Source organism: Plasmodium malariae (assembly GCF_900090045.1).
Source record: "Plasmodium malariae genome assembly, chromosome: 7".
Taxonomy (NCBI): domain Eukaryota; phylum Apicomplexa; class Aconoidasida; order Haemosporida; family Plasmodiidae; genus Plasmodium; species Plasmodium malariae.
Window position 1 is genome coordinate 734,272 of NC_041781.1, and position 22,211 is coordinate 756,482.

The following is a 22,211-nucleotide window of genomic DNA, read 5'->3' on the forward strand; positions in this document are numbered from 1 at the left end:
CGGACATTCTTTTGTCGTATTAACAACTTTGGCTTATTTCTGTTCGCTTTAAACATGAAAGGAAATTGAGGTGGAAGCGGTCAGGTAAATAAAATGAAGCAAAATAAAATGAAGTAAATCAAAATAAAATAGAATAAAAATTATTAAAAATAAAATGAAGCAAAATATAAATTAAGCAATGTGTAAATTATACAAAAAAAAAAAAGAAAATTAGCTATACAATTAACACAGAAACCAAAGGACAATAAATCGCACCAATTTGTGCTTCCCTCCCCTGTTATTACTATTTTTTCTTTTCTTGTACACTTAAAAAAAAGGCGTGATTTTTCAACACTTTATAATATGGGTTTAAAAAAACAGAATTGTTTTCCACACAGAAGGTAGGAAATATTTTATAAGATTTATTTAAATTATTTTCAAGTGAATTTAGAAAAATATTAATAAAAGCAAATTTTTCATTTTTGTAGCTATAAGCCTCTTTAATGTGCTCCGAAATTTGATTTATACACTCTTTAAAATGGTAGGTTATGTCCAAATCATTGTATGCTTTGTCAAATATACGAAATTTATATCTTACAGCATTTTTAACCATTATGATATTGGAATATTTATTTACTAATAACTTCGAACGAAGGTAACTTTCTTTAACTTGAGCTATATTTTTTATTTTTTTTTTAACGCCAATGTTAATATCATCTTTATTATTCGAAAAGCTAATTTTTAAATATTTAATAAGCAAAAGGTTATTAAGTAATGCTTTATTTTTTTGAAAATTATTAAAGTCAATTTTTGAAACGTCAGGATAACAAAAACTCCACGATTTATATTTTGTATCAAAGGAGTTTATCTCTGTTTGTTCACAATTCACGTTTGTATACGAAATATATGAAAAATATATCATAAGAAAATCTGCATATAAATAAAGTATATAATAAAATAAGGAATATACAATTTTACTTATATCTTCTTCTGTACCATTTAATTTTAACCCTTTTTGTAATGTAATGGATAATTCTTTGTAACATAAGGACATAGCATAATATGTAAAAGCATATTCTTGATCTGACTGCAAATTTATGTGTAAGCTTAAACAGTTATAGTCAACTAAAACTGTATGCAAAAGAAAATTATAATAATTTTCTATACTTTCTATTTCTTTGTTCATATTATATATTTTAAAATAATACGTCAGAATTTTCATTAACGTATATAATACACGCATGTCTGTATGAAATACGTTTAACTTGGAATGTTCTCTTGACGCCAATAAAAAAGAAAAATTGATTATCTTTTTTACAACAATCTCGAGATACTCAAAAAATAAATTAAAAACCTTGCAAAGGATTATAAGTTTCAATCTTTTTTTCGTTACACTGTAGAACATGCTTTGATTAATTTTCATTTCTGGAACGACACCGTGGATGAAGTCTCTGCTAGTACTTCCATCTGCTTCTTCACGTTTTTCATTCGTACTTCCATCTGCTTCTTCACGTTTTTCATTCGTACTTCCATCTGCTTCTTCACGTTTTTCATTCGTACTTCCATCTGCTTCTTCACGTTTTTCATTCGTACTTCCATCTGCTTCTTCACGTTTTTCATTCGTACTCCATCTGCTTCTTCACGTTTTTCATTCGTACTACCATCTGCTTCTTCACGTTTTTCATTCGTACTACCATCTGCTTCTTCACGTTTTTCATTCGTACTACCATCTGCTTCTTCACGTTTTTCATTCGTACTACCATCTGCTTCTTCACGTTTTTCATTCGTACTACCATCTGCATCCTTTCTTATATCAGTACTGTCGTGAATATCACTACTTCTTCCGTTCGTGGTACTGAGTGTGTCGTTACTGCAGTTGTTGCTGTCAAGGCTAAAAATTCCTTCATCCCGCTCGTTAATGCATCCGCGCCTGGACCTCTTTTTCAAGTTACTGGGCTCACATACATAATCGTTAATAAATTTTTCTATTTCATTAAACAGTTCCATGATTGAACTTTCCCTTTGCATGTAATTTATTAAATATGGAAAAAATAAACGTAACTTCCTTTCGAAATTTTTCAAAACAGTTGTGTTATAATTTTTTTTTAAAAAATTTTGATATTCATCCTTATTTACACAGTTGAGCTCCTGATCTATTTTAAATATATGTTCCATGTTAATAAAAAAATATTCAGGAATAAGAACAAAATTTGTGAATAAGACTAGCACAGGGGTAGAAAAACCAAAATAATTTAAGTCATTAAAAATAATGTTTCTTACAAAAAAATTGTCATTTTCTTTTGCTAATTCTTCCATTATTATATATGATTCATTAAAAAATAAATATACAAAAAAACTAATAAATATATTCACCTCAGAATTATTCACTAGTTCTTGATTTAGATATCTATGATACGGAATATTCATCTCTTCCTTTTTGTAAATATTTAAAAACATGTTGTAGTATAGATCTATATCCTGTTCCTCATACTTATCACAATGATATTTCTCTCGCTTCGTTATATCAGAATCAACAACAGCACCATTATTTCTGTCAATCCCTGCTTCTAGACAGTTTTCACGTTTTTCAAATTTTTCAACATTTTCGACATTTTCGGCATTTTCAACATTTTCGGCATTTTCGGCATTTTCAGCATTTTCAACATTTTCGGCATTTTCGGCATTTTCAGCATTTTCAGCATTTTCAACATTTTCAACATTTTCAACATTTTCAGCATTTTCAACATTTTCAGCATTTTCAGCATTTTCAACATTTTCTGGATATTCCCGTTTTTCTGTTTTATAGACTTTATTTGGCACTTTGTTGAAAATGAGTTCATAACCTTGTTGATAATTCATCGAGTTCTCCAACTTCAAGCACCGCTGTGCTTCGCTTTCCTGTTTTAATATGAGCTGTTTTTCTATATGAAAAAATAGCTTTTTTTCTGTACTCATTATTTGTTTTAGAGATATTCTTGAAATGCATTTTATTAAAATATTACAACTATAGGAGTAATACTTTAAGTAATGAATAATGTTTTTAATATCGAAAAAATGCGATTTCACATTTATGCGCTTAAAATATGATGCTACGTACAATATATCACGAATAATGTTTTCATAAAAAAGGTAACACTCTTCTACATTCATTTCCGTAACATGTTTAGAGACATTGTTAAGTGTGTGCATAAGAAAATATTTATTGAAATATTTTTTTTTCATATTCTTATTTATATTCAAATATTTAGAATTTAACTCTTTCACTATAGTACGTATGCATATTAGCAATTCCTCACAACTGCCTTTTAATGAGTTAATATCAGCGTCACATACTTCGAAAACCATTTGATTTAAAATATATGTAAAATACAGGATAAATTTTATTCTCTTAAATATGGAGTGTATCAATTTATTTATATTTATATTTGTACTTGCGATTACATTTTTACTCATATGTTTATTCATGTTTTGGTTTTTCCTATTTTTTGACTTATCTATATTTTTGGTTTTCTCCGTATTTTTTGAGTCCTCCGACTTCTTTACCTCCTCTGACTTCTTTACCCCCTCCGACTTCTTTACCCCCTCCGACTTCTTTACCTCTCGTGCTTTTTTTTTGTTTTTATCCATTTCTTCAAACTTTTTAGCATATTTCAAAAAACATCTTTTTATAACAAAAAGATTTTTAACCACGTATTTTCTTCTCCTCCTACAGTGGTATATTAAAGTGCCGTTTATTTTCAACAATCCAGTTTTGTAGTCGTCTCTGTGTATTAAGCTGTCGTTTGTTACAACATAGTCGATCATTTCTGAACAGCACGAATAGAAAGTCAGAAATAACTCAAAAAAGAAAAAAATTCTTTTTTTTATATAACTCGTTTCACATGCTACATTGTACATATCATCATCCAAAGGAGTATTATTCTTTGTGCTGCCTGAATGGTTGTCTAGTTGTCCTGTTTCATCAACTTTTTCGTTAATATATTCGTCCACTTCTCTTAGTACTCCTGCTTCCAATCCTCCTTCCACTTCTACGTGCTCAGAATGACCCTGGTCCTGCAGTTTAGGAGATCCCTCCTTCACTGATCTTTCTTTTTCCATAAATTTTATAAATTCTTTATTTTCATTTTTAAATATATCAATATATATTTTATCGACACAAAAGGCATTCAACCATTTAAAGAATACCTTTTCAAAAAAATAAATATCATCATTACAGTTAATAACGTTTGAGTGATGTAAATAGTAACAACTTAAAACTGTTAAAAAAGGATGATTGCCATTAAGTAATTTTACTAGTTGTAATAATAAATAATCCATCATTAAAACTATATCGTCGGGATTTAATTCTTTAGTTAAGTATTTTTTTTCTTCACACTCTTTTAGTGTTATCCTTTTTTCTGGCTTAATACCTACGTCCAATTTCTTGTCCCCCATTTCAAGCGAACATACGTACTTTTCGTACGAAAATTTTTTTACTTTAATTTCTTCCTCATCATTCAGTCCTACGTAAAAAATGAAAAAAAAAAAAAAAAAAAATATTGTAATATCGCATGATTAGAATTGCTTCTAAATATATATACAAACATGCATAATATATTTATGACCGTACAACCGCTCCCCTGCTACATACGTATAAAGAAACGTGTACTACATGAAAATTTACATACAAGGAAGCATACTAATACGCACATGTAAACATACACCGTCCTTGCACTTCTTTACTTTTGCTATAAGGAGTGGCAAATACCTTTTATATTCATGTAAAGAAAGTTAGAAATGTCTTGGTATTCTTTCTTCTCACTCATGCTTCATATCTTTTAAACAAAATGGTAAAAATACCTCCAAAATTTTTTTCAGCATGAAGTAAAATATTCTCAAAAATGAAAATAACAGGACAAAAAGTATTTGTAACAATATAAATAGGCTATCTAGGTTATTTATTTATATCTTAAAATGTTGTGCGGGAGGAACATACTAATATTAAGAGGATTTCTTTTTTTTTTTTTTTTTTTTTTGTAGCCATATCTTTTTTAAAAAGTAAAAGAAATTTTTCCGTTTAATTTCGCTTCATATTTTTTTTCAAAATATAAAACGGAATTAAATGCTCCAAAAAGTTATTTATAACTTAAAATAAAAAATATAACAATAGCTGACAAAGATAAAAAAAAAAAAAAAAAAAAAACACAGTCGAAAAATTTTAATAACTTTCTTCTTTTTTTTTTTTTTGGGGCAGGGTACCGAATAATCCTTGTTTGAAGAGAGAAATATATATATATATATATATATATTTTAATTCGTTGTTTCGTAATTTTACTTCCCTTGTGTTTCTTTTTTCGTATCATTTTCCTCCCTTTTTTGTACAGCCGTTGGCACCTTTTCACTTTTCCAGAGGTGCATCCAACGGACTATTTCATTTTTGATAACATCAAACAAAAAGTAAAACACGTGGTCTCCTAAGTAGGAGAGAAAAAAAAAAAAGTTCATTGTGGAGAAATATTCTATAATAAATATAGGAGCTCAAAACAAATGAAGTTGCATATATATATTACTATAAAAATAAAGTTTTAACTTCTTTCATGTGCTTTTTTTTTTTTTTTTTTTCCAAATTATACAGAAACACAAAATTAGATAAGCAAATGTAAAGAAAATGTTGTAATTGGAATTTCGTTCATTCTGGTGATATTGTATGTATATTAAAACGTGAACATAAAACATAAACAAATAAAATAAAATAAAATAAAATAAAATAAAATATTATCAAATTAAAAAAATAAAGTACGGTCAATTCAAACAAAATAAAATAGATAAATCAAACAAAATAAAATAGATAAATCAAACAAAATAAAATAGTTAAATCAAACAAAATAAAATAGATAAATCAAACAAAATTAAGAACAATCAAATGAAACAAAAATAAGAACAATCAAATCATACAAAATTAAGAACAATCAAATCATACAAAAATAAGAACAATCAAATCAAACAAAAATAAGAACAATCAAATCAAACAAAATAAAATATAATCAATTAAAATCATATATCATAATAAATGTTTTTTAAGGCATAAAATTAGGACATATAGTATATATATATTTATATAATTTTTTGTTTAATAATACTCGTTCAAAAGATAAGAGCAAAAATGAATGTGCATAAATAAAGTATTCCCCTAAGGGAGTGATATGTGTATATAAATAAGACATTTTAAGATGTAAAAACTGAAGCTTACATTTTTATATTTTTATTTTTACTACCTTTTAATATATATTATTATTGCCATTCTTTTTAATTATTCTACTTAAGAATATTTACTTATACTTTCTTGTTTTATTGAAATGATTAAAAATTCGGTAGAGAAAAATAAAATAAAAAAAATTATAAAAATAAAAAAAAATTAGGATTACGTACGACCCTACATATTTTCAAATATTTGCCTTTTAATTGTTAGGAGGAATATATCACATATTAACGTCTAATTCTTTGCACAAATTGTTAATCTAAAAAAGAAAATATATCTTCATTAACCATATATTTATATAAATAAACTTAAGCACTATATAAATTTATGTTTGCTTTTTTGTCTAAGTTTAAGTATATGCTTACTTCGTTGTTCGCTTCGACATTTTGTTCGCATTTTGCTTCGTTGTCTAATTTGTTATACGCTTTGCTGTCTGCTTCGTGATTCGCTTCTTTGTACGCTTCTTTGTACGCTTCTTTGTATGCTTCTTTGTATGCTTCATTATTTGCTTCATTATTTGCTTTATTGTTTGCTTCATTGTTTGCTTCATTATTTGCTTCATTGTTTGCTTCATTGTTTGCTTCATTATTTGCTTCCTTACTTAGACGATCTCTTGTTTGTTTATTTATTCCTCTAGTTACTTGTTTATTTTGTTTGTTGTTTTTAGTTAGTAGCAAAAAATTTTCATCCAAAATTTGTTTCTGCTTTAAAGATTTGCAGTATTTCTTAAGAAATATCGCACATGGACACATATGTATGTATATATATATATGTTTATGTTTACGTATGTATGCATCAGAGCACCACTGATAAAACACGAAACGCCAGGTACTATGGTGATATGCATTAAAATTTATGGACTGTGGGTATTATTAAAATTTCTTTTTTTCAGGTCTTACATTTTTAATTTCATTAATATTTTTTTTCATTTCTATTTTCCTTAAAAAAGTAAAAGTGTTCATTGTGAAATTATTTTTTGAAATATATATGTGTGAAATGGTGAAGGTTAAGTTGTATTTTTTTTTATTTTTTTTAGTTTTTTCATTTTGTTACGCTACTTTCTCACTTCCAAATTTATATTGAATTTCACTTTTTGTATATTTTCCGATACTTTATTTATCTGAGTATTAATAGAATCATCAATTCTTTTGTAGTATTTTAGTTGTCCACCCATTTTGTCATTATCTTTTTTTATTATTTCCAGTTCTGCAAAGATATTTTTATTGTTACATTTACACTTGCGTGTTATTGTAAATTCCTATGTAAACGCACGCACGCATACGTACACACACAGACTTACATTTACACTTATACATACAATCATACTCAGCCATAGTTCCCCTTTCAAGAGAGTATGTACTTGCTATATATGGTTGCATTACGCACATGTAGTTGTATTTTCTTATTCTTTTTTTTTTTTTTTTTTTTAAATTAAAAACAATTCTAAGTCAACTTTTTGTTTATTTGCATAGTAGGGAAGCACAATACTACTTCGATTAAGGGAAAATACAACGCAAATTTTATTTATAAAAAATATGTAACAAACATATGTGATAATAAAGACATGAATTGTCATATAATGTAGTACTGTTGGAGTCTCACTGTTTGGAATATATAACTTTTATTTGTTTATTTATTTTATTTTTTTTTTTTTTGAATTGTATACATATGTACTGTTTACTTATATAATTCTTATTTCCTCCCCTTTTTTTTCGCTTCAGGGATGGCAGTTGTGTACATATGTATATATGCGCATGTATGTATGAATGTATATATACTCGTATGTGAACACGTGTATGCGCTCGTATTATTCATATATGTATATACATTCGTTGTTGCTACCTTGTTTTAGTGCCATAAGGTCATCTTGCTGCTTTTCGATTTTTCCTTTTTCCGTAGTTTTTAATTTTTCTTTATAAATTAAAATTTCATGAACTTTTATTAAGTCTTTTAATTCCTGAATTAAACCTGCGATGTTATTTGAAAATGATTTCAAATGATCATACCTTTTTTCTATGCTTAACTTACACGAAGTTGGGTCTGCCATTTTTTTTTTTTTTTTTTTTTTTTTTTTTGTTACAATAATGATGGAAACGTTTTAAAATTATTAAAAAACAAATGAGGAAAAATGGAAGACAAAATATGCATATTTACACACATACATAAGCATATACATACAAATTCACCCATGCATATACTTATCCATAAGAACACACATACGACCTACAAAATCTAAAGGAAGAGCTCACAAAAAATAAAAAGAATTATAGATGAAGGAACAAAAAAAAATTGGAGAAAGCATATTTTGCTTGGTAGTGTCACATTAAACACATATATTATAAATTCGTTTTTTTAAGAACAACATTTTATATAAAAATTCGTCTTTTAAGTTTAAAAAATAGACTGTTATTATGAATATCATTCAAACGTTCACTTTTCTTTTAGGCTACAAAAGGGCTTAAAATTTTATTAACAGTCACTAATGCATTATATTATTACTATCATTATTATAATTTTAACTTTTTTTTTCCCTGCTCTCTGTTATTTGTTACATATTTATTTATAGGTTTAATTTTTTTTTTTTTTTTTTTAAGCTTATAGTTACAAGCATGCGTATATGTGTATTAACACAAGCAAAAAAACGAAAGTATAAAAAAAAAAAAAAAAAAAAAATACAAAAATGAATCGTTGCACATGCTTCTTAACACTATGAACGGTAATAAGAATTCCTTTTTTTTTTTTTTGAGAATGTTATTCTCTATTAAACCATTTAAATGTAATGAAGTTAAACAGGTGTTCACCTGTGTACATGTACAGATACAAATATTTGTATTAAAAAGAAAACATATATAATAATCGTTACAGAAAATAAGCCCGTAGATATTAGGTATAATACTAAGCATAAACAACCATAGAGAGAAACCAAAAATTTAGCAAGATAGAGCAAAATAAAGCAAAAATAAAATAACAATATAACAAATTAAAACGGAGTAACACAATAATTAAGACTTGCGAGCACATTTTACTAATTTTTAAATTATGCATATATTTTGGACAGACTGAAATATCCTTTTGAAGATATGCGGCTCTTGCCTTTTTTACACACACTTAACGAAATTTTGTAGATTTTAACTTTTCAAAAATATTTCAATAATTGTTTATGTACATAGTAAAAATATAAGCACAACTCCTGTATATTCCTATTATGTAATTGCATTTTACATGGATCAAGAAATAAAATAAATACAATAAATATAATGAATCAAATGAATATAATAAATATAATAATATAACACAAATATGCAACAAAATAAATATATTAATGTACTCAATGTAACATTTTAAACATAAAAAAATTATCTTTTTAATTACAATCACAATGCAATATAGTCTCTTTTTTAAACAGGACTTATATTAACGTTATTATATATACATATATATATGTTCACTTCACATATTTACATATCCTTAAAAGCTTCCTTTTTTAATTTTATTCGCAACAAAAAAAGAAAAAAATTAAATAATAAAAAAAAAAAAAAAAGAATTTTATAAAATAATTTGTTAAAAAAACATATATTGGTTCATTTTTATCATTTCATATTTGTGAGAAAATGATGATGCTATAAGTTTTCTTTTCATTATATGCTTAACAAGTTGAAAATGCAAGATGTAAAGCTGAAAGAATAGAGAAGTAACATTTATAATCGAATTTTTACATTGTTCACACATTTAAGGAGTAAACCTTTTAAGGAGTACCCTAGTAAAGATTTTGAAGATATATGTATAAGTATGTTTGTATTTATGTACGTATGTACGTATGTGTAAACACTTTGGCTTTGTCGTGTAACTATAGTTACCCTGCTTTTTTAAAGCGTCAAAGTGCAATTTTTGAGAATATATTTTGTGTATTTATGAAAAAGCCCTAATTTGTCATTTTCAGAAAGATTAAAAAAAAGGAGAGAAAAAAAAAAAGTAAGGACATTAATTTTGTAGGGTGTACACTTAGAGATCAGGAACGAGCGGAAGGCTTATATGTACAAATATACGATTATATCTATGTGCGTATGTACGCATGTATGTATATTCATATATATCCGTATTATGCATGTATACTCGTACGTACGAAGTGTATGTAAAAGGTTAAGATGTACATGCCGAATAAAATCGACGTGAAAGACTATACTGGAAAATACTTCTGCGGGGTTGGAAAATATCCATAAATATGAAAAAGGAAAATAATTAAGGATGATAAATAATTTATTCACATGCATAACTTAAAAATGTGGAAAAAAAAATTTTGTAAGCATCATTTTAGACCATCTATATATTAAAAAATAATAATGAGAGCTTAAATCATGAGGGGCAATCTTTTTTTTTATTACTCGTTTTTATGCATCACTTCTCAAGTATAATTCCAAAAACTATTCGTGTGTTTAATTTTCATTTTGTTTATATCTGTACAGTTGTCTGTTCATATGTTTTTTTTTTTTTTTTACAATTTTTTTTCAATTTCTTCAATTATATCTTCTTTTTTTTTTCACATGTATATTAAAAATATTAAAATTTCATTGTTACATTATGCTCTCTTAATTTTTTTAATTTATTATATAAATTTGAGTGAATGCAACTTAACATTTAATGTTATACCAAAAGCTGCCATAAAATACGTACATTGTAATTATATGTACAACGTAAAATGTGTGTGCAATAGTAAGTTAGCTAAAGAAAGAAGACATAATAAACATGATGAAAATGTTCATAAATGTAACAGAAAAAAAAAAAAAAAAGTTCCAAATGAGCAAGATGTGTCTAAAAAAAGATTTTACGAATACACAGAAAAAGAGGAAAAAGCTGTAAACAACTTTTTAACCACAGCAATGAAGAGAAGCAAAATTTTAAAGCATGGTAAAAGGAACAAATACATGTATTACTTTGTATTAAATAAACTTAATAGAAATTTAGTGATCAATGCGCGTAACAACAAGACTATAAATAAAATTTGCAAGGAAAATATTCCAATTTTTATGACAGAAAATAAATTGTCATTACACAATGCGTTCAGTAATAAAAATGGGCATATTTTACACAAAACAAATCGTGCACATTGGAATTATAAAGAGAAATGTTTTCCTATTTTTGCCATTTGCAGCGATACTAAATCCAGTACAGGCACTGCTTACATTGTAGGAAATGATCAAAAGTACCATAGCATATGTAACATACAAGAGAAGAAATACAGAGAGATTCATTTAAACGCGGGAGCAGTTGTGCAAGGAAACAATACGAAAAAAAAGAAAAAAAGAGTTTTGAGCGAAAAGTCTAAAGAAAGTATGAAAGAAAAGCTTCGAATAATTATGATACAAAAATGGAAAGATACAGAATTTAGGAAAAAAATGATAAAATCATTTAAAAAAAGAGGCATTGAACATAACAAGAAAATTTCGGAAACATTAAAAAACAAATGGAAGAATGATAAAGAATATAAATTAAAAACATTAGAAGGTCAGCGCAAATATTTTGTTAATAGATATAAAAATAGGCATAAAACATATTATACTTCTGCAGAAACAAGGGAAAAAATATCAAAAGCTATGAAACTATATTGGTTAAATAAAAATAAATACAAACAAATGCAAACCCATAATTTACAGTCTGTAGTGAAGAAAAAAAAAAAACATAAAAAAGTTTGGGAGAATATTTACTCAATTATATTAGATCAAAAACAAGATGACTTAAGCAATTATCAAACCTTTCACCATAATTTATCTGTCAACTTGGAGGCTGCTCTTCGTTGATATGCAAGTTTGCAGCGCATACTTGTAGAACGTACATACCTAAGTATGAACTGTGTAAAGAATGTACATTTGGTATGTGACTATGTGCATATTCAAGCATGTGATGATGTGCAATATACACATACGTGCTAATGTAGGTATGCCGTTCGTTTGTGTAATTTTTTTTTTTTTTTTTTCTCTTTTTTCTTTTAAGAAAAATTGAAAATTTTTATACAAATTTAATCCATACAGTGAAAAGGTTTAGTTCCTTTTCTACTCTTGCTGAAAAAAGTGGAGCTAACCCACATAACATGTAAGTTAATTTTTCGTATGTTTTTCCTACTCTTCGTTTTTGAAGAAAGTAAGAATAATTTTGTTTAAAATGAGAAATATTTTTTTTTTTTTTTTTTTATTATTATGAATGACAATATTTTCCCTTAATGTCCCTTTTCTTTATAAAAATATATCTTTATTAAAAGTATAGTTTTTTTTTAATTTATATATGTTTTGTTTTTGAAAAATTTAATGCCTCGGAAGGATAGCGAGTAATACGAAGTGTATAAATATGAGCATATATTTGTATTATACATACATGTAATACTCTTGTACGTAATACTCTTGTATGTAATACTCTTGTATGTAATACGCTTGTACGTAATACGCTTGTACGTAATACGCTTGTACGTAAAACGCTTGTACGTAATACGCTTGTACGTAATACGCTTGTACGTAAAACGCTTGTACGTAATACGCTTGTACGTAATACGCTTGTACGTAATACGCTTGTATGTAATACGCTTGTACGTAATACGCTTGTATGTAATATTCGTGCAATCATTACTCGTGTGTTTGTTATTAATGTGGGTACATTTTGTATACATACAGCATGCTTTTAACGAAATGAGGAGAGCGTCAAAATAGTAGGAAATGATTAAATGTCATAATTTTAAAGTAAAATCAAAAGGTAGCAGTTACACATACTAAATGCATTAGGATATTGAGTTCCCAATATATGTATGTATAATATTTGGTATAAGGGAAAATAAAAAAAAAATTGTTTTCTTCGTTTTAATGATTTATACTGTAGTTAATAGAAGGAGATCATCATTATTACGATCATCAACAGCATCAACAGCATCAACATCATCATCGCCATCATCATTATTATTATTATCATTATGCGTTTTTATATTTCTCCTTTTCTTATATAACTTTGACTGTGCGTGTGAAGCTAAATGGAGCATAAGAGAAAATGTGTACTTAATTATTAATTGTTCAGGTAGAAGAAAAAATAGAGGGTATTTTAAAAAAAAAGACTACTTGAAAAGTAGACAGGATAAAAGTTATAACGTGCAAAAAAAATATAATAATAAGGATAATGATAGTAATGATAGTGATAATAAATACAATAACGTAGTTAAAAAGGAAGCTTTCGCTCTTTTTTACATTAAATATTTTAAATTATCCTTATTATTATATAATAAGGGGAAAAAAAGGGAAAAAGGAAAACGTTACACAATTAACTCCTACAATAGTTCGTATTATATTGACAATGGAACAAACTTGAACGAAGCAAAAATAGGTGATAAGAATAACACACAATGGGGTATTGAACCACATGGAAGTCTAAGCAGATGGGAAAAAGACGACAATAATAACACGATTAATAAAAGCAGTGCAAAAGAAATGCAGGCGTGTATGGAAGACGTTAATAAGGGTGATATAATAACAAATATGACAAATATGACAAATACAGCAAATACAGCAAATACAATAAAAGTAGAGCAAAAAAATATCAGAAATTTTTGCATACTGGCACACATTGATAGTGGAAAGTCAACCCTAGCTGACAGATTTTTAGAATTAACGAATACCATAAAAAAGAAAAGGATGCAAGATCAATATTTAGATATGATGTCGTTAGAAAGGGAAAAGGGTATAACAATTAAATTGAAGGCAGTAAGGATGAGTTACCATAATTATATTTTCAATTTAATTGATACCCCAGGACATTTTGATTTTTATCATGAAGTTAAGAGATCGTTAAATGTATGTGAAGGAGCTATTCTGTTAATTGATGGAAATAAAGGTATTCAGTCACAAACTCTTAACATCTTTTTAGAATTAAAAAAACATAATATAAAAATAATTCCTGTTATAAATAAAATAGATTTAAACACATGCATGTATGATAAAATAAAAGATGATTTAATAAAAAAGTTTTATTTCAAAAATGAGGAAATTTTAAAAATTTCAGCGAAATTTGGTTACCATGTAAAAGATTTATTTCAAAAAATAATAACAGATATTCCATATCCTACTATTAATTCTAATAGTTTTTTTAGGGGAATTGTTTTTGACTCATTTTTTGATAAATATAAAGGAGTAGTATTAATTATCAAAGTTCTAAATGGAAATTTAAAAAAAAAAACAGAAATATTTTGTATAAATAGTGAAAAGTCTTATATTATTCAAGAAGTTGGTTACCTTGTACCCGAGATGAAACAGACTCAAGAAATAAAACAAGGAGATATTGCATACCTTTGCTCTAATATAAGAAATTGTAATGATATTCAAATTAGCGAAACGATAATTAATAAGGACATAGTAAAACTGAAAGGACAAAAAAAGACATTTGTGGTAAATTCGAAAATATTAAACATTGGAAATTTATATGCTAATGTAAAAAAGGAGGATACACTTTTGCGCTGTTCTGATGAGAATTATTCAAATGAAAATAGCTCCTCCTGTAAATTGGTTACACAAAAGTTTAATGATGATGAGGGGGAAGTGAAAAAGATCGACTTGAATAATTGGTGTAATAAAAGCTTGAGTGATGAGAAGCAAAAGATATTTGAAAATGGGGTACAAAAGAATAATGTGTGCGTAACTACCCTTGATGAGGATCGAACGTGTACTGAGGAGACGATAAAAGATGGACCCTCGAAAAAATTGGATGATTTTAAAGAAGAAAAGGAAATAAATATAAAACAAATTGCAGCAACAAAAGTAGACGTTTCCTACCCATCCGTATACTGTAATATATACAGTGTTAATGATAAAAAATCGAATGAATTGCATATGGCTTTGAACAAGTTAAAACTGAATGATTCTTCCTTTTCTTTTAAAATTGACATCTGTGAAACTTTAGGAAAGGGCTTTAAATGTGGTTTTAATGGCTTACTGCATTTAAACATAATACAAGAGAGGATTAAAAGAGAGTATAACATAGAAACTATTGTTACAGCTCCCTCCGTGAATTACTTAGTGAGAGTGAAGGAAAAATACATTGACAAAAGGTTAAAACAAAAACTGATAGAGAAAAATTTTGACATAAGTAACGTTCATATAGACACAAGGAGGGGGGGTAACGGCACAAAGGGGATGGATAGTGGCAATGAAGAGATGAACAGAGGCGAGGTAGAGATGGATAGTGGCGAAGAAGAGATGAACAGAGGCGAGGTAGAGATGGATAGTGGCGAAGAAGAGATGAACAGAGGCGAGGTAGAGATGGATAGTGGCGAGGAAGAGATGAACAGAGGAGAGGTAGAGATGGACGGATGCGAAGATGAAGATGTGGATAGTACCCTAAAATGCGTGAGTGGTGATGGAAAAAATGATTTTTCCGAAGGGCTCTTTTTCATGACGAGCAACGTGAATGACATTCCTCAAAGGAATTATGTGAAATGCATTTATGAACCGTATGTAAAAACTAATATCATTGCACCGGTGGAGTACCAGAAACATATATTAAGAGAATGCTTTAATAGAAGGGGTATTTTTATTAAAAAAGATATTGTTAATGATCAAATAATATTTTTTTTCGAGATGCCCTTATCTGAAATTCTTATTAACTTTATAGATGATATTAAATCACAGACCAAAGGATATGGATCAATGAGTTACGAAAATTATGTTATATATAAAGAAAGCGATTTATACAAAATTAATATTTACATAAATCATAAATGTATTGATTCTTTATCATTCATATCCCATAAACTTAACTATTATGAAAAAGCAAGAAACATTGTTTTAAAATTAAAAAATTTAATCAATCCTCATCAATTTCTTATTGTTATTCAAGCAGCAGTTGGGACTAAGGTTTTTGTTTCAGAAAAAATAAAACCACTAAAGAAAAATGTTACAGCGAAATGTTATGGGGGTGATATTACAAGAAGGAGGAAGTTAATAGAAAAACAAAATGAAGGGAAGAAAAAAATGTTTAACATAGGAAAGGTAAAATTATCTCCAAATATATTTACCAAATTGTTTGATTTGAAAGGCAACTGAAAAGCGGCTTTCCGAAATGATTTGGGAAATATTTGAGAAGTGGGGGTCAATATATATATATATATATATATTTTTTTTTTTTTTTTTTGTTGGCATAAAAAAGAGATATAAAGGTTCGGTGTAATTTAAAAAAAAATAAACCACGTCACGCTTATAAAAGGATGAAGATTAGATAACAAAACAAAAAAAAAAAAAAAAAAGAGAAATGGGACGAAAAGAAACAAAAATAACGAAATGGGACGAAAAGAAACAAAAATAACGAAATGGGACAAAAACTGAAAAAAGAGTTTACTGTGTAGTGACACTTGCTGGCGAAATCACATTAACATGTACACGTACGTGCCTTACGAATTCCCTTTTGTGAGACCATGTTGATATGTCTGGAATTATTTTTTTCGTTTTCTTCGTTTTTTCCGTTTTTCCGTTTTTCCGTTTTTCCGTTTTTCCGTTTTTCCGTTTTTTCCGTTTTCTCCATTTTTCCTTTTCTGGGAATCGCTAAAAGAGCAACAAAAGGTGGGTGCCCTTCTATTATTATATGTAGCTGCATTACGTATACATAAAATTTTACGCGTTGTTAATATTTTTTTTTTTTTTTTTGTGATAATTCTCTCCTTACAAAATAAATTCTTTTTTTCAGCAAAAAAGACAAAAATAAAAACAAGCTACATGAAAACATATAAATAGGAAACAAATTATTAATATCATATGAACTTAATAATTTTTTATTATTTTTTGAAGGCGCACAATTTTTATGTATATGTTCTAAATTCTCTGGGTCATTATGCATATCAACATTTTCTTTTTTAGCTTCTTTATTTTGGTCTAATTCCAACTTATTTTGTTTCTCTTTGTTTAAAAAATTGTTTCCAGTTGGTCTACTTAAACCCGTTAAATTACTCAATTTCTTTTTTATACCAACTAGCCAACTTTTAAGTTTATTAAGTAATTTATATTTTGAGATAACATCATTTTCATAAATATATATTAACGGTTCAGAATGTTTAATATTGTATGGATCGTAGGAAATGGAAATATCTTTTTCCTTACTTGCTTGATCAAAAATATTTTGTGTATATTCATTTACTTCAACATTTTTGCACTGTTTATTGTTTCGGGATATACTAACATAAATTTTATACTCTTTATTACTTTGAACTATTTCATTATTTACATAAAAATAATATTTTATATTTAAATAATATGCACCTTGAAAAAAGTTCCTTGAACATTTCAGTGTAACATTTTCAATATAACCATTTGTTTTTTCCCATTTTCCCTTTTTCCAATTTTCGTAAATTAAGTATGAGCTTAGGGTCAAGCCGTAAGAACCGACTACAAGGGGTAGGACAGTTCTCACTGTTTCCATTTCTGCATAGAAAAGTGCGCATATGCATATATAAACGCATGTGGATATACATACATGTACGTATACACACGTACATATACAGATATATACATAAATGAATAAGTTATCAAGGACCACTAGTAGGGTACCATTTTACCATGCACCTATTTTTAAGAACATTTTACTGTATAGCAAGTTATGCCTTGCTTCATTATCCTTTTTTTGTCCTTTACCTTTTCATGTCATTTTTTTTTTTTTTTTTTTTTTGATAACTTAGAACATTTTCTCCTTTTCCAGTTGTATACTTGTAACTATTAGTTCTTTTATTGATAACGTATTTTATATTTCTATATCTTTTTTTTTCTTTTTTTTTTTTACGATATAAGAGGTTGCACAGGTTTTATTCACAAAATCCAACAAATTTGTATGTTATAAAATTTCATTTTATTTTATTTCTTTTTTTTTTAACACGTAAGAATTTCAATCATTTTTAATATTACTTAAGTGTTATTAACAAGTTTCTTAATGCGTTTTTCTGCAGAATAATGAAGAGGAATATTAGCTTCAGAAAAATTATATCATTCTAGCATGGCAAAAAGAAAAAAATATCTCTACATATAAATGAAAATATTTCCTTATACAAATTAGCTCTACTACAGCTGCTAGCACTAATAGCCATTTTTACACAAAAAAAAAAAAAAAAAAGAAAAGAAAAAAATCGCTATAAATTTCCATTTTCATCATTACAATTACGGAAATTTTTTTTTTTTTTCTAAACGATTCGATTTACAAATTTTTTAAGAACTCGACACATTTAAATATATAAAAATGATCTTTTCTATGAAACTTTTTAATTGTCGCAGTAGGAATATAAATTTTTATTATTTACATTAATTATTTTTATTTAAATCCCCCTTTTCATGTCTATATTTCACATTTATAAATACTTATATATGGATATAACACATATATACGTATACAAATCTCTAATGGGTTAATTATTAAGGACTTGAAAAAAATAGGAGTAACACGTGTATGTGTAAAATAAAAGGAATGCATAGGTGGAAAAGGGTAAATCAGTTAAAAATATTTTTCCGGAATGTTCTCTTTTTTTATGTAAGATATAACAAAAAAAAAAAAAAAAAAATACATATATATATATATATACAGAACTGTGGTAATAATAAAAACAATTGTGATATATATCTTTTTATCACGTGTTCGAGAATGAGCGAAAAAAAAAAAAATTCTCTTTAAACATGAATAATTCTTAATTAAAAAAAAGGATTGTCAATTTGAAAAGATGAAAAAATTTCACTTAACAATACATAATATGCACTTCTTCATTTATATATATTATGCTTATACCTTTTTTGTAAGTTTTTTACATCTTACTTGTGCTCATGTTTGATGACAAAGTTTCTGCAAAAAAATTAAAATCGTTACTCAAGCAATATAAAAGATGGTACTTCGAAAACAAGTGTATACTTTTATGCTACATTCAAATGGAGAATTTTTGTGTTTGCATTTCTAGTTGGGTCAAAGGGTCTATAATATGCAAAAACAACATAAAATGTTCCTTCTACATGTGCTTTAACTTTACTTTGCACCATTCCTAAACCTCCAACTAATCCTCCTATATGTTTATATGCTCTAGGCTTACTATTATTATCTTGTTGTGTTTGCAACTGATCATCAGAATTGGTTCCACTGGTACCATCATTGTTCATTTGGGGTTTTTCAATAGCTTTTGGTTGTGTTACTGAAATATCCCTTGAAAAAAAAGATTTTGTAACTTTTTTTGTAGGAAAATGTGAGGGTTCTATATTAGGCATAGTTTTATGCACTCCTAACATTGCCCATATATATCCATTTCCATGAACTGCTTCTAACTGTACACACAAAATTTTTTTTGCACTTAACTCATAATTTATAACCTCTACATTAGTATTATGTAAAATATCTCCTAAATATACTGTAGCTTCACATGGTTCATTTCCTGTCAATTCGTATCTTCGATCTTCATCTGATACTTCAACTAAAATGTCTGAAATTTTTTGTGGCATGAAATTATCAGGAATATTTCCAATTCTTGCCTGTTCATAATTTTCTCCTCCAGTTTTTTGCTCTTCCTGTAAATCGTTTTCCATACTATATGTTGAATCAATGAATGATGGACTATACACTGATGATAGTAGAAGTGGAGCACTATTTGAGTTTACGTCTGTATCTTCTATATCGTTCGAATTTTCGGGTTTACTATTACAACTGGCGCTGCTACCGGATGATGCAGATGATTTATCTAAATTATCCTTTTCGTCTGATTCTTGATTATTTAATTTCTTTCTAATTAATAAAACAGAACCTTGATTCTCCTTAGTATTATTTGAATTACTTATGTAACTGTACGGTATTATGGTAAAGTTTGATGGGGACATGCTTTGAAAGATACTTCTAGCAATATCAAGCCAATTATTCTGATTTACTATATCAAAAGTAAACGTTCTATTATCTACGGGGCATATGGATAGGAATAAAAAAATGTGTCTGTATGTGTGTTTGCACAGACGCATGGCGCGTACACATACATACATACGTAATACACACAAATATACACGCATAATACATACACACATAATACATATACACATAATACATATACACATAATACATATACACATAATACATATACACATAATACATATACACATAATACATACATACATACATACGTTTCTAAGTACACTTATTATGGTGAAAAAAATAACAAATAACTAGAGAACAAACGATCGAATGAACATGAGACTATGAAAACGTAAAAACAAGGTAATGACTTTTTCATGTAATAACTGATATAATATCCCCCAATTAATTAAACTCAAAACACATAGAACAAAAAAATAAATGACAAAAAACTTAAATATAAAAAAATTGATAAAAGATAAAACATTGGTATATGGACAAACATATTTGTTCTTAATCACATTATGATGTTAATGTTGTATGCTTTTCTAAAACTGTTTAAAAAATATTTCACATGTAAAAACATTCAAATTATGGCTTTTTTTTTTTTTTTTTTTCATTTCATCTAGAAAAATATTGGTAGCGAAATTTTAATATGAATATATACATGGGGTTCAAAGAAAAAGTCGTTATAACAATTGAAAGCATGGAGCATTTTGCATGTAAGAAGCTAGAATATTTGTATATATATTTACAAATACAAAAGTAAACGGATTAATATAAATTTTTATTCGCGTACATGGAGATAAGTGCAGTAACATTTATAGTAATACGTATATTGCGAATATAATTCAAGTAACGAATTAAATATTATTCTTGTGCCATAACTGCAACAATCAGTTTTTTTGCAAAACAACCTATTTTCATTTTAAGCAAAATATATATATATATATATATATATATATATATATATATATACAATGAACATATTTTATAAAGCAACTATTTTCGCGTATTAAAAAAATGTACTTACATACACATATATACATAAGTACATACTTAAATACACAAATATATATATTTATATATGGATACATTTACTTATACATATAAAAGAATTCTTCTGCAAAATATAAATATGTGGTCGTGGTAAATATATATAAATTACGTTGTTTTTTATTTGTTTTTTTCCATAAAACAATTTCTTATCATAGTTACCTGAACACTTTGTCAGAAAGGCTGTGGACGAGCAAAGGATAAAAAGGAAGTTTAAAATATTCATACTGCGAAACAATGAATATTATTTTTTATAATATAAAATTTGAGGGGTTGAATATAAAATATTTTTTAAAAAAAAGAACACAGAAGAAAAATGTTATATATATATATATATATATATATATATATATATATATATATATATATATACATATATTATAAATTATATAAATTTAAAAAAAAAAAAAAAACATAATAATGCTTAAATTTTTCTCCAATAAACAATTTTTCTGTTTTAATATTTAAAAAAATGCCTCAAAAAAATTTTTATGGGAAGTCGACAATTCATTTAATAATTCAAAAATAAAAAAATATATCACTATTTAACCTATTTTATATATGTTTATTTATGTATTGTATATATTTATGTATTGTATTATTTATGTATTAACTATATTTATTTATGTATATATAAATGTTCATGTATATATTAAATATATATATGTACAAGTATTTACATGTATTTATTTTCACATATATATATTTAATAATATGCAATAGCTTGTGCAAATTTTTTTAAGTACTTTCTGAATTGCAAAAAGCAGTAGAGCTTAACGCTCACCTCAAAAAATTCCTATTTTGCACGTTTTCAATTTTGGAAAGATAAAATAAAATAAAGCGAAATCGTATTATTATACATTTATGTATTTGAAGCGCTTATTTATTTTATTTCATTTTTTACACAAAAAATACGTATATAATAATATAAGATGACGAGGAAGGAATTTTGCCAGTATTTTTTATTCTTGTTATTACTGTAATATTTTTTATGTATTAATTTATATAACACTTAATTATCGCATAGTTCAAAAAAAAAAAAAAAAATTCTACATAAACATTA

The 22,211-nt window shown here is 26.7% G+C and overlaps 6 protein-coding genes across 6 annotated transcripts; 2 read left to right on the forward strand and 4 right to left on the reverse strand.

Annotated features, from left to right (window-relative positions):
• Positions 1-283: 283 nt before the first annotated feature.
• Positions 284-4,784, reverse strand: PmUG01_07023000 (conserved Plasmodium protein, unknown function; the record flags this gene model as incomplete). The annotated part of the gene is given in 3 exon segments (XM_029003964.1): positions 284-1,393; positions 1,408-4,481; positions 4,727-4,784. 3 exon segments carry the CDS (start codon positions 4,782-4,784, stop codon positions 284-286), a joined length of 4,242 nt encoding a protein of 1,413 aa, XP_028860701.1.
• A 1,653-nt stretch (positions 4,785-6,437) lies between these two features.
• On the reverse strand, positions 6,438-8,264 carry PmUG01_07023100 (conserved Plasmodium protein, unknown function; the record flags this gene model as incomplete). The annotated part of the gene is made up of 5 exons (XM_029003965.1): positions 6,438-6,476; positions 6,583-6,942; positions 7,117-7,156; positions 7,276-7,423; positions 8,060-8,264. The coding sequence occupies 5 exons, from the start codon at positions 8,262-8,264 to the stop codon at positions 6,438-6,440; spliced, it is 792 nt and encodes a 263-aa protein (XP_028860702.1).
• Positions 8,265-10,899: 2,635 nt separating this feature from the next.
• Positions 10,900-12,012, forward strand: PmUG01_07023200 (conserved Plasmodium protein, unknown function; the record flags this gene model as incomplete). Its single annotated transcript, XM_029003967.1, has 1 exon — positions 10,900-12,012. One exon carries the CDS (start codon positions 10,900-10,902, stop codon positions 12,010-12,012), a length of 1,113 nt encoding a protein of 370 aa, XP_028860703.1.
• A 1,050-nt stretch (positions 12,013-13,062) lies between these two features.
• PmUG01_07023300 (GTP-binding protein, putative) lies at positions 13,063-16,284 on the forward strand (the record flags this gene model as incomplete). The annotated part of the gene is made up of 1 exon (XM_029003968.1): positions 13,063-16,284. The coding sequence occupies one exon, from the start codon at positions 13,063-13,065 to the stop codon at positions 16,282-16,284; it is 3,222 nt and encodes a 1,073-aa protein (XP_028860704.1).
• A 574-nt stretch (positions 16,285-16,858) lies between these two features.
• On the reverse strand, positions 16,859-17,650 carry PmUG01_07023400 (conserved Plasmodium protein, unknown function; the record flags this gene model as incomplete). Its single annotated transcript, XM_029003969.1, has 1 exon — positions 16,859-17,650. The coding sequence occupies one exon, from the start codon at positions 17,648-17,650 to the stop codon at positions 16,859-16,861; it is 792 nt and encodes a 263-aa protein (XP_028860705.1).
• Positions 17,651-19,119: 1,469 nt separating this feature from the next.
• Positions 19,120-21,374, reverse strand: PmUG01_07023500 (inhibitor of cysteine proteases, putative; the record flags this gene model as incomplete). The annotated part of the gene is made up of 2 exons (XM_029003970.1): positions 19,120-20,141; positions 21,311-21,374. The coding sequence occupies 2 exons, from the start codon at positions 21,372-21,374 to the stop codon at positions 19,120-19,122; spliced, it is 1,086 nt and encodes a 361-aa protein (XP_028860706.1).
• Between the last annotated feature and the right edge of the window lie 837 nt (positions 21,375-22,211).